Raw genomic sequence first — 17,358 nt, 5'->3', positions numbered from 1 at the left:
TGTTTATTTGTTGTTATTGTTGTCATTATGTTAGATGTTTTGAATTTGAGCCAGAGGAATTCGGATCCCTATCATAGAGTGTTAATCTTTTTCATGTGTTGTTGTTAGAGGTCTTCGGTTTGAGCTAGGGGAATCAAAATACTTATCTATGGAGAGTGTTAAATCTTTTCACGTAGAAATTTGAATTGATCGAGCCAATATATTATTAAGTTAAAACAAATGCAATTAGGGATTGAAGTATGGAAATGTTCCTATGGTAGGAAGTGCCTAATCTTTTCAAGTAGGAATTTAAATTAATCAAATCAATAAATTTCAAAAACTATTGAATTGTAATCTTACAAATTCAAAATCCCTTTACTCATGTAAAAATGAACTCTCAAATACTTGCTAGCTCAAAAAGATTAAACATAATCAGGTCATTCCTAGATTAATTATAGGTAAATTTTTATCATAAACATTTACAAACACAAAATTTTGATATGTACATGTCATTTTTGTCTACAAGTTGTTCATAAGAATCAACTTCGTGAAAAGCGGAGACATTGACTGTAAAGATCAATTGATAGACATTTTTCTTGAGGAAGAGAATTCAGGATGATCTCTAACAATTTTTTACAAATCATGGTAAAACCAAGATTGTGAAACCATACAACTACTATGCTAATTTATTTTTGAACATACTAAGATTGAAAATGATAATACAAAGATTCATGTTAGTCGACCGCTGAGGACTAGTGATGCTTGTGTGATGGCTCGAGCAACTCGCCAAACTTCATGTTGTACAGAATGCCAGGAGTCTGAAGAATTCAGGCTCTTGGCATTCTCAATAGCGTCAGATATACCGGGAAATGACTTAGATCCATAGTCATCGTGTTTTGCTGGCGCGTAAATCTGAGTAAAAAGTTGTTGTAATTAGATCCAATTTTTCATGAAATGAATAACTACGTGATATCATTTGGTATCAGAGCAGGATTGAAAGATAACTTCTTACCAAATGTTTGTACCATGTCCTTGAAGAAAGCCCGTCTCTGTCTGTGAATGCTCGTTCTGTCATTATTAGTCTATCGTTCAACTCTCTCATTGATGCACGACTTCTTTTTGCTTTGAGTGCCTACAAGTTAAATCCACGCAAGCAATCTTAAGTATTACTGTTAAATTGTGCGACCGACTCATCTAAAAACTTAAGCTGTTACAAATCAAGCATTCTATAATAGAACTCGTGTCGTACCTTTATGTCGTTCTTAATTCTTGTGGCTGCTTTTCTGAGTTTTTCAATAGAAGCATACAAAGGAACAAGTGAAATGCCCTTGTCTGATATCTCAGCTTCCAAGTGTTCTGCACTTTTCTGTTTCACAAATATTGAGAACATTAGTGACATTTCGTTTGTAGCTAAGCTGACGATTCAACAATACCTGGAGCTCATACGCGTACGATAGGTAATTAAAAGGCAAAACTTCATCGTCTGCAAGTCGAAGAGCTACCAAACCCCATATGCTTGCCGCTGTAAAAATAGTAATAAAACTAGATCAATCCATGATGAAAAACAAGGCATTTGCATGGAACAAGAGCAATGATTTGTTACAAGATAGCATGGCATAACAGTTACTTTTTTATGTATAACAGGATTATTAGTTACTCGTTGGTGCTAGTTATCTAGTTACAGAAGCGACCCCATAGGTTTTTGCTTTCGCGTCTCTCTAAAATTGTAGTCATTGTAAAATCTTGGTTTATTAACCATCAAAAACTCCCAAGCACAGAAATATGCACATAGTATGTGCTTGCTATGTCACTCGCGCTCTCCAAAAATGTTGCTGCATTCCGGATCCTCCAAAAATACACTACTTTTGAGTATCTGATGCTTATACGGACCCAACAACATTTTTGACCAGTCCGAGTAATATAATGTGCTTGATATATGACAATAAATAACTGTATGTGACATCTTAAATTTGTCATCTACATTTGCTTTTCTACTTGAGAGCGATTTTTAGCATATAATGGGAACAAACAATCTCACTCAGATATTCAAGATGCAGCATATAGCAATCTGGAAAAAAGGCGTAACAAACCTGCTACATGCCTATGAAACATCGGGTCTCCAAATTTCTTCATCCAAACAAAGTCATCGTACATCGAATGGTATATTGGGTAACCTGTAGACAAAATGTCAAATGACTATACTTCAAAGCAGTTTCTGCCATAAAAATAACTGGACATGCCTTTTGAGGTAACTAATATCATGGTACCTTGTCCAAAAGACATGTCTACTGCTGGAGCTCCAATGTGTTGAACAAATGCCGCATAATCCGATCCAGATCCTCCTAATCTCCCGAGCTACATGAAAATAGATAATCCGGATTAGTCTGCCTGATCTTTTTCAAAGTTGTAGGCTCTTAAACGAAACATTAAGGTGTCGATTAAGATGACGTCTAAACTTAGGCAATCACTTTACCACTCTCACCTTTACTGTTGTATCGTTGCCAGAAGCGAGCCAAGATTGGTAAATAGTTTGTGAGGAGTTATCGGGGTCTTGGACCTTCAAAGAAGAATTTAGTTTAAGATGAGTCGAAGATCACGATAACTAGTTGCACATAAGATTACAAGTTCAAATTGATCTGCAAACACTATAAAATGTGGAACATTGACGATGCTTCCGTGCACATAACTGTGGTGTTGTACATTTTTTTGGAGGATAATCAGGATCAATACCTGCTGAGAAGCTAGTATGATTAGTTCATCAAGCTGTGGTGTTGCAGAGGCTCGAAAATCTCCTGCTTGAACAGCACAATCAACGTTCAAGTAGGCGACGACCCTTGCAGCTAGCATTTCCCTATTTTCTTCAACCCATTCTGTTGAACCTATCTGAAAAGCAGGTTGTTAACATTTAGTTAATGTCATTGTATATTCTTGTGAGATAAAAGCTTTGTTTGTTATACGAATATGCTCATGTTTGTCTAAGAGAAGAGATGAAGGGTCACCAGGCCATACTCCTCAGCGTCCCAGTTGCATAAGATGATTGTTCTTCGCGGTCTCCACCCTCTTTTTTGCAGCTTTTCGAGCCGTTGTGCAATCTGCATTTCACAAGTAAACCAGGTAATCGTCAGTTTATATATGTATATGCATATTTGATTCATGAAATATATATCCTTGACATTTTAGGTAAGTTCTCTGGAGAAATAATACCTCAAGTAGGGATGCTGTGCCACTATTTGGATCAACAGCTCCAAATGTCCACGCATCGCGATGATTACCTAGTATAACAAACCTGGACACATCTTCCCTTGAGCAACACTAACATTTCCTAGCAGATATTTTTAGTCATCTTGTTTTATACTTCACCGATTTCTATAATTATTCCTTTGTTTTATGGTAGCCGACCCCAACTCGTCAATCATTCAAATGACCAACTAAACCTCGATCCCAGACTAGTTGAGGTCAATTATATATATAGTATGCATTTTAAGGCTTAAGTGAAGTCAAATAACTCATGAAAAGTTGAAGGTTAGAGAGGCGTACCGATCAGGTTCTTCTTCTCCTTCTATAACTGCAATAACATTTTGGATTGTGCTTATGACTTGTTGTCCCTGCAGAATGTACAACCGTTCAACAATCCCAAATTGACGTGTAGACTACTACTCTTTATTCTTTCTAAAGGAAAGGGTGAACCAGATGACATAAACAAATGACGGTGAGTTCTGATGATCACTTTTAAGCTGAGTCTTTCGCATATTCCCTCATAACTTATACAAAAAATAGTATCTGTAAGACCGATCAAAGCGCACTAAAAGAACCTATGAATTCTTGCTAGTCATAACAACCAAAACAGGTTAGCCTTCATTTTCCCCGTTGACTAGTCATACGTTGTGATGAATCTGTGTAGCTACTATAAAGTGCTTTTTATAGTTCAATAGAGAAAAGAGAGAAGAGTTGTTCCATTTTTCGTGACATTCTTTCGTTTTTAGTCTGTTCCAACAAGAGCGAAACTTTTCTATTAGAAACAATTTAACTTTTAACTTCCCAATTCCTTAATGACATGCTCTTATAGTTAACGGAATGTCATGGCATGTTTAAGACCACAAAGTTCTCCGTCCAGTCAACACCTTCATATAAAATGAAACAGCATAGTTACTTACTTCATAAGAGAGATTTGCAATTGCAGGTCCCGGCCCAACTCTATAAATAGGACTATCCTTTCCTCCTTGCCAATCCACATTTGCTACTTTTCCACCAATGGTCCTTATGATTGCATCTCCATCAGCCCAAGAAATTGGCAATGATGGTATCAATGGTACATTTCCTCCCTCGTCAACTTCCTCGTCTGATAATCTCTCACATTCTCCGGTACTAGGCCACCCTGGTGTTGTAGGATCACCAATTCCATCATACACTGATCCAACTTGAACTCCACTTGGTGGCATCCACTTATCGTCCGGAAACCATTTTTCGCCACCATAGTCCTTTTTATCAGTAAAAATTAACACCCCTATTGCACCAACAGCATGAGCATTATGTACAATGTCTCCCCTGTATATCTTCCCATATCTTGCCAATACAACAGTATTAGATACATTAACTCCCATTTCTCTCAATGTCGCATAGTCCTCTACACGCCCGTAATTTGCATATACCACAGGACCAGTCGCGGTACCTGATCAGGTGGATTCAATATATAAAATTTTACGAGTTCAACCTTTAAAGTACTAAAGTGCTAAAATTCATTGCAGAAATTATGAGTTCATGACTTAATATTTGTTGAATAAAAACAAAATGTCTTCAAATTGTTAGAATATGGATAATAAGAATAACACTACAAAACCAAAATGACACTTGTTGTGACTTAACATAGCCATGTTTCTAGAGGATAGTTGAAGTCTCTATCACGAGCAAACTCAAAAACAATAACAATACTATCTACGGGATTCAACTAAGCCAGACACGAGGTAGCCTTCACAAACGATAATTATACTACCAAACCAAAATGACACTTGCTTGACTTAACATAACCATGTTTCTTGAAGATTGTTAAAGTCTCTTTCACGAGCAAGCGGAAGAATAATACCAGTACTATCTCCCGGATTCAACCAAGCCACACAAGAGGCAATATTCAAGAATGTCGCTCTTCTATTCTCGACTCTACGATTTCACCCTATGATCAATGATCTCTCTCAAATGCTTTTCAATATAATTGCTTATGATTTCCAAAGAAACCAACCCTATCTATCGTATCAAGGATTAAATTAAACTAAAATAAAATCCTTCAAACTCAATTTCAAGTAACATAAACCACTTAGTAAATTCAAAAGACTTGAATGTATTTTATACCCCTTTCGTTTCAACTTGTTTGTCTTAATTTCCTTTTCGTCTTTTTCCAAAAGAATATCTCTTTCCTTTTTTCACAACTCTTTAAAATTCTAAACTTTCCCGAAGACATTTTTAAGACTACACGATTAAAGGACATTGCAATACATTCTAGGTATATTTAGTATAAGGCCACGAGATTCAAAAGTAGTCTTTACTATCTTAAACTCCGTGTCAAGTTAAAAACAGACAAACAAATTGAAAGTATGTCAACTAACAATACTTGATCTAGCATAAGCATGAAAGGTAGGTAATACATTCTAGTTATTAGTATAAGACCACGAGATTCAAAAGTACTTTGTACTACCTTAAACTCCGCATCAAGTTAAAATCAGACAAACAAATTAAAACGAAAGGACAATTAACAATACCTGATCTAGCATAAGCATGAAAGGTAGGTAATACTTCATTAGCCACCTCTGCATATGGATCACCATCATAAATCTCTTGAAAAAGACCAAACTTTATTGTTTTTTCTGAAGATTTTAGGGTTAAAGACCTTGAGACAGGATAAGTTAAGGCCACATCATAGGATGTTAAATGTGATGGTATGTTACAAGAAGTGAAAATTGACAGAACATAAGCTGCTGCATCAGCATTAGCTTGAGAACCAGCAACATGGGGTCTCTTAGTTAAGGTATAAAGATGATTTGCTATAGAGGAATTATCAGAAAAAGAATCAGATATGAACAAAGTGTGATAGAAAGATTTTGGTGGGGTTTCCAAGAAAATAAAGGAAATTGAAGTGGCTAGTACTATGAAGGTGAAAAATGTTAACTTTGTCATTTGATTTTAGTTTCTTGAAATTTGGTCATAGATTCTTGATTTTTTGTGAAATTGGTCTTAAAGTGAAGTTGAGCAAGAAAGTTGAGTCCTTTATGTCATAGTGGTTTCTCCAATGTCAAAGATTGTGTATTTTGAAGGACTTTTTAGGCATGAAAATGGACAACAATGATAGGTAAATAACCATTTATTTGAGTGATTTTTTTGGTCTTTCCAAGTGAGTTTCAGAATCTTCCATAAAGAAATAGTTAGATTCTTGGATATATGTGTGTGTCACTAAGAGGGGCCAAGACTTGGGAGTTGGGCCTACAATTGGTGGTGTGTGTTGGTTGGGGGGGGGGGATTTTTTAATTAAAAAGAGAAGAAATAATGTATTTATTTGGAAAAGGACATTTTTGACTCATTTAACAACTATTGAGGCATTTCTGGGCCAAAATATTGACTACAAGGACATTTTTGAACCAAAATATTGACGACAAGGGCATTTTTGAGGCAAACTACAAAATTGAGGACATTTTTGTTCATTTCACATAGTTTAAGGACATTTTAGACCATTTTAGACTTTATTTTTAAATAGAAATATCGTTTAGTAATCATTTTTCAATCATGTCTTTGAAAGACGCACTACTATGGAATTCTAAGATAATATCATCAAGTTTCATATATTGAAATTGAAACTCTATGACAGGACAATTTTGTAATTACAACAGTTGAAAAAGTGATTATTTGTGAATTTTACATTTTTTTTGTCCTCGTTAGACAAATAAGTTTATTCCCTCCGTAATAATAACACATATAATGTAATCTTACAAAGTGTGTATCATGACGCAAGAGGTGTCAGGCTTGGGTCGATAGATGATGTAAACACTATTTTTTTTCTCAATTTTAATTAGCTGATGAGGACACACTACAATCACTTTATTAGATACATCTTCCATGAAGTATATTGACTTGACTTATTCTTATTAATGTTTGAAAAAAAAATCAAAAATCATTTAAAGATCTAATTATAATCCTTATAACAATAAAAATAAATGTTAGAATATCTTAATGGGACAATTTGTTTGCTTTCCTTTATTATTCTGAGATGTATTTGGTGAAAATTTTGTCACCAATTTGAATATAGGATTATTAATGGAGAGATGGAAAATTCAGTGGCTTAATCTTTTTTAGTCTATGATTCTTGATATATTAAGAAATCAAGTCAAATTTTTCTTAATTTATTAAGAGTTTATAGGGAAAAAACAGGTTATTTATTGCTAAATCAGAAAAATGTATAATGAAATTTAATACTTAGAATGTATTTTTATTATTTTATTATTTAAGAGATTGAGTCTTCAAGCTGGACAAAATTGGGCCTGATATATATGTTTGCTTGTATTGAGCTTCATCCATAATATTGGGCCTTGATGGATCATCAAAAGTTTTCAATAGATGGGCTTGCCACAGCCCACAAGTTGTAACAATGACCAATAGTTTAGTACAAATATCGTATTGAATTGTGTGATCAATCTAAAAGTTTGATTTATTAAATAAAACAACACTCTTTATCATTTAATATATATATATATATATATATATATTAAATGATAAAGAGTGTTGTTTTATTTAATAAATCAAACTTTTAGATTGATCACACAATTCAATACGATATTTGTACTAAACTATTGGTCATTGTTACAACTTGTGGGCTGTGGCAAGCCCATCTATTGAAAACTTTTGATGATCCATCAAGGCCCAATATTATGGATGAAGCTCAATACAAGCAAACATATATATCAGGCCCAATTTTGTCCAGCTTGAAGACTCAATCTCTTAAATAATAAAATAATAAAAATACATTCTAAGTATTAAATTTCATTATACATTTTTCTGATTTAGCAATAAATAACCTGTTTTTTCCCTATAAACTCTTAATAAATTAAGAAAAATTTGACTTGATTTCTTAATATATCAAGAATCATAGACTAAAAAAGATTAAGCCACTGAATTTTCCATCTCTCCATTAATAATCCTATATTCAAGATGCGTAGCCAGGTAGATACCAAGGGTTGTAATGGAATATACGTATCCCTTTACGTTTAATCGGATATGTCAATTTCCAGCACTTAAAATTTATCAGCTAATCCAAACCGACTCTAATTATTTTAATTTGCTTTAGTGCTGCATATGGTGGCAAAAGAAACAATAGTGGAAGTCTTTTTTCAATGGATATCCTTTTCAAATTGATGTTTTATTTTATGAAAAATGCCAAATATATATATACTTTTTATATATATCTTTGATTGGTATATTTTTTTTCCACCCGTGAAAGTAGTTTGTAGATAATTCCAAGAGTCAAGAGAAATGATTGGCTTCCAAAAATTCACAAAAAGGTATTTTTTTTGTTCTCAATTTCATATATCTTAACAACATAATTTAATCGATAAATTCTTATGATTCGATGTTTTCTCGAACTTTTTAGGTATAACAAAAGCTTAGTTCATTGAGCTATCCTTTTTATAATCTAATTAATAAATCTTTGTGATCCAGTCCAAACTTTACACATAAAGAAAATTTAGTATACATATTTTCTTTTTATAATCTAATAAATAAGTTCCTTACTTCATTTAGAATCTAATATCATTCCAATACTTTGTCTCCTTTCTCCAAAATAGTTTAAAAATAAGCAATATTTAATTAAAGGTCTTATTTAGGGTTAGAAAAATTATTAAATTTTTGTACTTTGTCCTTCATTAATAAATTTTTGATTTATAATTATCTGGATTTAGATTTTACTTCCTAATGGAGCTCCAACCTTGACGATAATTTTAAATTATACTTAAAAGTTAAAATGCCAACCCTCTCCTCACTAATTGCCTATCTAGTTGTGTTTCGAGCTTGATCGTTAGGTCAAGGTTGTAGACCAACGAAAAAATAAAAGTCGTTCGTATCAAGTGATATATTTAATAATTTTAAAAGAATTTAGACATGCAAAGTTCATTTATTTCACACTGAAGTTTTATCTTTAAAACTGTGTTGGACTAAAAATGAATCTTCAAGTCTTCAAATATTAAAGATTTCAAATTTGAATCTGAAAATAAAAAAATATCCAAATAGAAAAGTGTCCTCCATTTAATAAGTCTTATACTATACAAATTTGAATTAATCGCAATTTGAAACTTTTTTTTTAATAAAAGAACAGTACCTTTTAAATTATTTAATACCTACAATAAATATCCTAGGGTACTTTATCCTAGTCTTTTTTACTTTCCCAACTACTATATTCCAAAATTATTGTTCTTTTCTAATCATCCATTAGCATTTGAATTTCTCTTTTTGTGCATCATGCTAGATAATAACAAAATTAATCACTTTTTTTTTTTTTGTGGTAGGTTAAAATAGGCCTTTAAATATATCCATGACTAGTTTGGTCCGTTAAATTTAATAAAAGTAAATAATTTTGGTCCCCATAAAATATTTAACAAATTACTTTTGTTTGATTTGACGGGGACTCGTATTTGGTGTTGTAACTTTACTATTTTGTTATTTTTGATCTATTACAAGATTTTGTGCAACTTTTGAAGCGTAACTTGTGTTATTTTTTAGTGTCTAGTACAATATAAGATTTGATGAGATTTTCCTAATGTTTCTGATAAAACGTTTTGTGAATATAAGTTAAATTCCATAACTAAGCAATAAAATGTACTATGCAGGAGACTTGATTAATCTGTTATTTTACTGTATAGTGTCTATTTAATTAATTATGAAAAGGCAATTACTTTAAGCTAAAATAGTAAAAATACATAAATAAAAGTACATAAAATCATTTTACTCATGGGAATATATTCACTTTCCATACATACAACAACAGAAAGAACACTCACGGGAGCTAACAAACAACAAAAAAGCAAAAAAAAAAAAGGTAAAAAAAAGAGTTCTTTATATATATCAATTAATTAAAAAAAGACAAGTATTAAAAATACCACTGAATTTGACGAAAATTATTAGTTTCGTCCTTAAACTATTGATAGTCTTAAAAACACTCTACTATTTGACTAATTAAACTTAGATACACCTCCGGTCTGCCCTATAACATATCAAGTGGTCTTAAATTCTTGTAAAAGCATGAGTTTGTTTAATGAAAAACCGAGAGGAGTGTTGAACACTCCTAAACAAATGAGAATCAGGAGACTATTTCACTCATGTTGCAAGGTCGAGCGTATATTTTAATTTCAGTTAGTCAAGTAAAAAATTGTTTTTAAGATTGTCACTAATTTTACTAGTTCGGAAATGAAACTAATTATCCACGTCAAATTTAGATGTATTTTCAATACTTCTCTCTTCATTAAATAATAAAAAAATTGTTGCTAAAATTCTTTCTTGTGAACATCCCACCACCCCTATAAACCACCCTACCCACAACCCACCCACCCACAACTTTTCTTGCATTCATTTCAGTGGAAGCACCCGTGACACTCTCAATCCTATGTCATGACTCATGATTCTCCAATTTGTACCACTTTCTACCTAAAAGATGACTCATTATTATTCTCAATTTGTCCAATAATAACGGAGTCAGAATTTTTATTAAAATAAATTAAAACTATAAAATAAAAAGAAAACATACAAGGGAATTCAATATTTAGTTTATATATATATATATATATTATAATATTTTAACAAAAATTGTATCATGGAAAAAACTATATGTGTCATAATCCTTAAGGGTATATCCAACATTCAATGAAGTGGAGGAAAATCATGACAAATCGTGATTCAAATATTGATAATGTAGAAAATATTATTCCTTCTATTTGAATCAATTTATATGAACCTATTTCATTGAACTAGAAATTTAGTAAAAGAAATGATTTTTAAAAAAAAATTTGGTCTTATATATGTCATAACATTTTTATTGTTGTAAGACTTTTGAAATTGTTGTCTAGCTAACTACCATAACATTTGTGTAACCATAAAAACTTGTAATTAAGAGTAAAACATGAAGTTGAAATAAGAGAACGATCATATCCTTTTTTTTAACGACTAAAACGGAAATAAGATCACATAAACTTGTCCGAAAGGATTAAATGATTTTTTTTATATGCTTAATAAGTACACATTATCATAGTCCATAGAGTTATCCGATAATTTTAGTGCAAACATAAATACGTAAAATCATAGGTGATTTCAATTTATTTGCTTACATCTCAATAGACATAGTTATTTGATACCCAAACTATTAAAAAAATATAACAAATATTAAAAAGAAATAGTCAAAATACCCGTAAACTGATCGAAACACCGCTATCATTTTATTTTTTTAAAAACAATGATATATGACTCATTACTCAAAACCACTTGAACTCCCCAAAACCACACATAGAATCACACATCTAATTTATGTATATATAGCCAACTTGCAATACATTTCAAACATCTCTCTCTTTAAACACTTTTTTTGTTTTTTCCTCTTTTTATTCTCATTTGATAGCTAGATAGTACTTTAATTTACTACCTATAACAACAATGCCAAATTTTAAACCATTTCTTCTTCTCATTTTTCTTCTTCTTCTCATCAATTTTGACTTAATTTATTGTCACACAAAAGGTCTTAGGCCAAAAAAGAAGCAATTAAATGTGAACATGACACAAGTTCAACATTCTGAACAACAATTTATACAATGGGTACAATTTGTTGGAAGCTTAAAACATTCACTTTTTAAGACAGCAAAAAATAAATTGTTCCCTTCATATACACTTATTGTTGACAAAAATCCTTCTCATGGAGATTTTACTTCAATTCAAGAAGCCATTGATTCTCTTCCATTTATCAATCTTATTAGAGTTGTTATTAAAATCCATGCAGGAATTTACACGTAAGTCGCATGTTTTTTTATATTTTTTTTATAACATTGGTGTTCGTGTCAGTTTGTGTTCATACACATTACTAGAACTTTTCTAATTTCCCATCAAATTTGGAAGGCAGATTTTATCATAGTGATATTGATTATTTCATGAGTAATTTGAGGTGCGTGTAAACTGACTCTTATTGTTTCAATTTTGGAAATTAGTTAGTTGGATGAGTGGTTGTCATTGATACATGTCTATTGTTTGAGTCAGTTTATGCATATCTCAATTTTTTTTATTAAGTAATAATTAAATTGCGTGTAAGTTTATGGTTTTCCTTTTTTCAATTCTTGAAATTGAATATGCTATTGATACATCTACATTATGTGGTTTTCCATTGATTTTGTACTAATTTTTTTTCCAAAATAAGAGGGAAAAGAAAGACATAAAATTTAGCAAAAGGTAAATTTATTGAGTTTTAGGTTTTTATCCTCAAAAAAGTGTTTTGTCTTTTGGTGTAATGTCATTTTTTACTTTGTTGATCTGTCTTTTCATAGCTTCACATGTTGGATAAATGTTTTGTCCCAAACTCAACATTTGTGGTCAATTGTCAATTCATGGAGAATTGTGTGATGAATAGAATTTTGCTTTTTGTACCTGTCCTTTGTTTTTTGTCATTTTATAGTCTTGTGATCACATACAAAATGTTCTTTTCTATGAGTAGTTAAATTATTGTCGTGTGATAAGAAGATTACGAGTTTAAGCAGCAAACACAATCTCTAGATACATAGAACTCAATATGATCAAACCTTTTTTTTTTAGATCTGCACATAGCGAAAGCTTAATGCATCGAATTATCTTTCATATTCTTTTCAAAATAATGTCTTTTCAATCCAAAGTTCTATATATTTCTTCAAAATAATCCTCGACTCAACAATAAAGGTTGTCTTTTGCATAATTAAAAGATTATGAGTTTAAACTACAAAACACAACCTCTTGCATGAACACATAAGACTCAATGTGATCCGACCACTCCTCAGACCCGTGCATTATGAGAGCTTAGTGGCTCGAGTTGGCCTTTATATTTCTTTAAGATAATGTATTTTTATTTATTATAAATTGATTTATTTATTTTTGTATTTTTTTGCAGGGAGAAAGTAAATATATCACCATTTAAATCATTTATAACCATAGAAGGAGAAGGAGCAGATAATACAATAATTCAATATGGAGATACAGCACAAACTATTGGCCCAAATGGAAAACCCCTTGGCACTTTTGGTTCAGCTACTTTTGCTGTTAATTCACCTTATTTCCAAGCCAAAAATATTACTTTTAAGGTACAAAACATAATTCTTTATCTTTTTTTCCATTTCTCTTTTGTTGGAATCCAACTAAACTTTCGCTATGCACGGTGTTCGAGAAAGTATCATATCATAAAAGTCTAATTTATGTAACTTTTTTCAACAGTTCAAACATCTGACCTCTTGATTACAGGATAACAACTTTATTAGTTACCTCAGGGCTCTTGTTTCATTTATATCATTATATGTGCAATTTTATTTCACCCTTCGTTCTAAATTAGTTGTCATGTTGCTATTTTTTGGGAGTCAAACTATATTAACTTTGATCAATATTTTAATTTTTTTTTCACCATATTGACATTAGACAAATTGCAACTGGTAGTACTTTTCATATAGTTTTTAAATATATAAATTTTAATAATAAAATATTATATTAATTTAATTCAATTTAACTTCAAATGTTAGTCAAATTGACTCTCAAAAAATGACAACTAATTCAATTTAACTTCAAAAACTAGTCTATCATGTGGTCAATCCTCAACTAATGTTGCCTGCACCCGTTTCGAATCCTCCAAAACTATGCTACTTTTAAAGAATTCAACATGCATTCATCTACATTTTGATTATTTTTTTACATTATCGTTAGTACATAAAATTTAAACTCGTGATTAAAATGCAGAACACAACACCAGTGCCACCACCAGGAGCCATAGGAAAACAAGCAGTAGCATTTAGAATATCAGCAGATACAGCAGCCTTTGTAGGGTGCAAATTTTTGGGGGCACAAGATACACTTTATGATCATTTGGGTAGACATTATTATAAAGATTGTTATATTGAAGGCTCTGTGGATTTCATCTTTGGCAATGGACTTTCTTTCTTTGAGGTAATTAATCACTTCTTTCGATTTTTGCGGTTCACTCAACTGATTAAATTAAAAATAGTTGACGAATGAATCATATATGTATAATCAGTATATAATTTATATATATATCAGCTATGAAATGTTATGAATAGTAAATCTGACTGGATATTTGTGTGAATTAAGATCTTCTTTTAGAAACTAAGGAAATTTTCACTTTTAGTCCTTGAAATATTGATAAATTCTGATTTTGGTTCCTACATATTTATAATTAAGCACATTCGAACTTCAATTTTTTAAATTGTGCACTTTTGATCTTTTTGCTTGTGAATCTGTCTGTACTTGTGACATTTACTATATCTCATACGTTTCAGATATAGCATGTCCGTCCCCTTTAGTTTTTACTACATGAAATCCATATAATTTGTCATTTGAAATTCTGTAACGAGTCGAATAGTTTCATATAGAGCCTAACCTATTTTCTCCATTCAATTCTAACTATTTCTAAATCTTATATATAATCGACCTGAACAACATGTACAAATCTTTTCCAATTTGCTATATAACATCTTAAATTGTACATATAATTGTTTATGTACGTGTCACTATGTCAGTACATACAACTTAAATTCAGTAACATAAACAATTTTTTTATTCAATAAACGCTACAACATGTTTTTTCATACTTTTCGTCTTCAATTTTAGTTATTTCTGCACCTTATATATAATTGAATGAACAACATACACATCTATAACCTCTTAAAATTGTACAAATAATTGTTTAGATACATATATATATGTCAGTGCATATAACGTAAACTCGATGTGATTAAAAATCATGTGAGTTTTTTTGTTATGTTGTAGGGATGTCATTTGCATGCAATAGCACAAGTGACAGGTGCAGTAACAGCACAAGGAAGGAGCAGTATGTTGGAGGACACTGGATTTAGTTTTGTGAACTGTAAGGTCACAGGTTCAGGTGCATTGTACCTAGGTAGGGCATGGGGTCCTTTCTCAAGGGTCATCTTTGCTTACACATATATGGACAACATTATCATACCTAAAGGATGGCATAATTGGGGTGACCCCCTTAGAGAAATGTAAGTTCTCGTTTCATTTTATGTGACATCGTTTAGTTATGAATAATTTGCAAATCTTACTAGGGACATGTGAACTCGTAATTTTTGTGCAAAAGTAAATATTTTGTGTATATATATAATTATTTACTGACACTTATGCTACAAGAAGATTAATTAGATAGTGTACTAAGTTGAAGCTTGAGTTATTTACCTAGATGACAAAGGATCAATTTCCATTAAATACTTCTTTTTTCTTTTTTTAGTGGTGCATACAAGTTCTAGAAATTCTAGATTTGCTACTGCATCCGAATGATAAGGTTAATAAGGGATTTTTCGTGGTAAATAGTTTCATATGAGTACATTTTGTTGGGCTATAACAATCTAAAGATACTTATAACATGATTTGATATTGTCTGTTTTGAATCAAATTAGCATATTTTTACTCAAAATGCTTCGTACCATTAAGAGTATCCAACATATTACAAGTAATGAATTCATTGCTTTCAATAGTATCTCTCCATCTGTAATCAGAGAGGTGTCAGATTTGAGACATGAATAGAAAAAATGTTGGTAGAGTGTTTCCCCCTTAATAGCCTTACACGATGTGAATCTAAATTAATCTTGACTCCAATATAAATATTAAACACCAGATAAAAAAAACTCTTAAAAACAAATTGGATATATCTAAAAATAAAATAAAATAGAATCATGATATGTTTATTGATCCAAACCTTATTTTAGTTTACCTTTTACTACCACTCAAAAGATAGTGCAAGTCCTTACCTAATTTATTTATTTTTTAAAAAAAGATTAAACCTTTTGAGCTATGGATAGCTTTACACTTTTTCATTAAAGAAAAGAATCTAGAACCTAGATAAGTTTATTTTTTCTTGCGAAAATTACCAAAAAGCAACCAAACTATAAACTATAGACTAAAGTTTGGCTAAGTTTATAAGTCCACAAATTATAATAAAATTAAAAAATTAACTTTTTGTTATAATATATAGTAAGCATGGGACGGTGTTGTCCTTTTTATCTGTTACCTATATATCTATATATACACACTATGGTATTGGAAATTTGTCATATTAACACACTTTTTCCAGCATAGCCACTACCTTCACTAATATTCCACTATCTCCATATACAAATTATATCTCATATTTTATTTTTTGTTAGGTCGACTATATAAACTTTCACTTATTATATAATTCGAGTCGAAAGTAGTCAGTAGATATGGTCACATCTATTATCTACTGTTGAAAAGTTTCATCTTTCCATGTGAACCTAAGTATATTCTAAATTATCAACTATAATCCTAACTGTAATGCACGATAATGAAAAAAAAGGGGTTAATTAGCTTAATTGGAAATAATTAATGATTTCATGCATGAAGACAATGTATTAATTATGCTTAAACACTAATCATTCATTAATTATCATAGACAGGCCGGTCTCCTCATGCAGATACTTTTTTTATTTTATTTTAATTCCCTTTGTATTTGTTTATGGAGTATTATTATTACATTACTATTAGTACTTTTCTACCATCTTCATCAATTTTATTATTACTCGTTGTTCCTTTCACTACGGTTATCGTCTAATATGTGTGTTTCTTGAGTTGAAGGTCTATTGGTATCTCTATCTTCGTAAATATCACACTCTTTAGATCTCACTCGTAGAATTACATTGAATATGTTGTTTTGTCGATTTTTATTATTATTAATTATTGTTATTTTTTAAAATTTATTTTTGGACAGGACTGTATTTTATGGGCAATATAAATGTAGTGGACCAGGGGCAAGTTTTGCAGGAAGAGTTTCATGGTGTAGAGAATTAACTGAACAAGAAGCTAAGCCTTTTATTTCACTTAGCTTTATTGATGGTTATGAATGGATCAAATTTTAATAAATAAAATTTATTCCCTAAAATTTTTATTTTATTTTTGGCTTGATTTGTAAAAATCCATGTATCTTGTAGTAAGTTCAAAAAGGCATAGATTAGAAAAATTTTGGTGAAAATTATGTTAATTTAAAGGTGAGATTTTCTTTTGATTAAAATGGTTGAAATATTATATCAAGCATTCTACCATTAAATGTTTAAGGTAAAAAAAAAAAAAAAAAAAAAAGAGAGAGAAAAGAAA

General features: G+C 30.9%; 2 protein-coding genes across 2 annotated transcripts; one reads left to right on the top strand and one right to left on the bottom strand.

Moving 5' to 3' along the window:
• Nucleotides 1-645: 645 nt before the first annotated feature.
• LOC102606327 (probable glutamate carboxypeptidase 2) lies at nt 646-6,275 on the bottom strand. Its single transcript, XM_006353436.2, has 13 exons — nt 5,730-6,275; nt 4,134-4,648; nt 3,517-3,584; nt 3,184-3,265; nt 2,979-3,071; nt 2,710-2,862; nt 2,462-2,536; nt 2,247-2,334; nt 2,070-2,153; nt 1,413-1,501; nt 1,229-1,345; nt 992-1,111; nt 646-891 (listed from the first exon to the last, which is right to left on the bottom strand). The coding sequence occupies exons 1-13, from the start codon at nt 6,142-6,144 to the stop codon at nt 709-711; spliced, it is 2,082 nt and encodes a 693-aa protein (XP_006353498.1). The 5' UTR covers nt 6,145-6,275; the 3' UTR covers nt 646-708.
• A 5,306-nt stretch (nt 6,276-11,581) lies between these two features.
• Nucleotides 11,582-17,251, top strand: LOC102604086 (probable pectinesterase 53). Its single transcript, XM_006353516.2, has 5 exons — nt 11,582-11,999; nt 13,121-13,310; nt 13,954-14,160; nt 15,001-15,236; nt 16,976-17,251. Exons 1-5 carry the CDS (start codon nt 11,650-11,652, stop codon nt 17,121-17,123), a joined length of 1,131 nt encoding a protein of 376 aa, XP_006353578.1. The 5' UTR covers nt 11,582-11,649; the 3' UTR covers nt 17,124-17,251.
• Nucleotides 17,252-17,358: the final 107 nt, after the last annotated feature.

Source organism: Solanum tuberosum, unplaced genomic scaffold (assembly GCF_000226075.1).
Source record: "Solanum tuberosum cultivar DM 1-3 516 R44 unplaced genomic scaffold, SolTub_3.0 scf00155, whole genome shotgun sequence".
Taxonomy (NCBI): Eukaryota; Viridiplantae; Streptophyta; class Magnoliopsida; order Solanales; family Solanaceae; genus Solanum; species Solanum tuberosum.
Note: the sequence above shows the minus strand (reverse complement) of the source record. Positions and strands in the feature narration are given on the sequence as shown.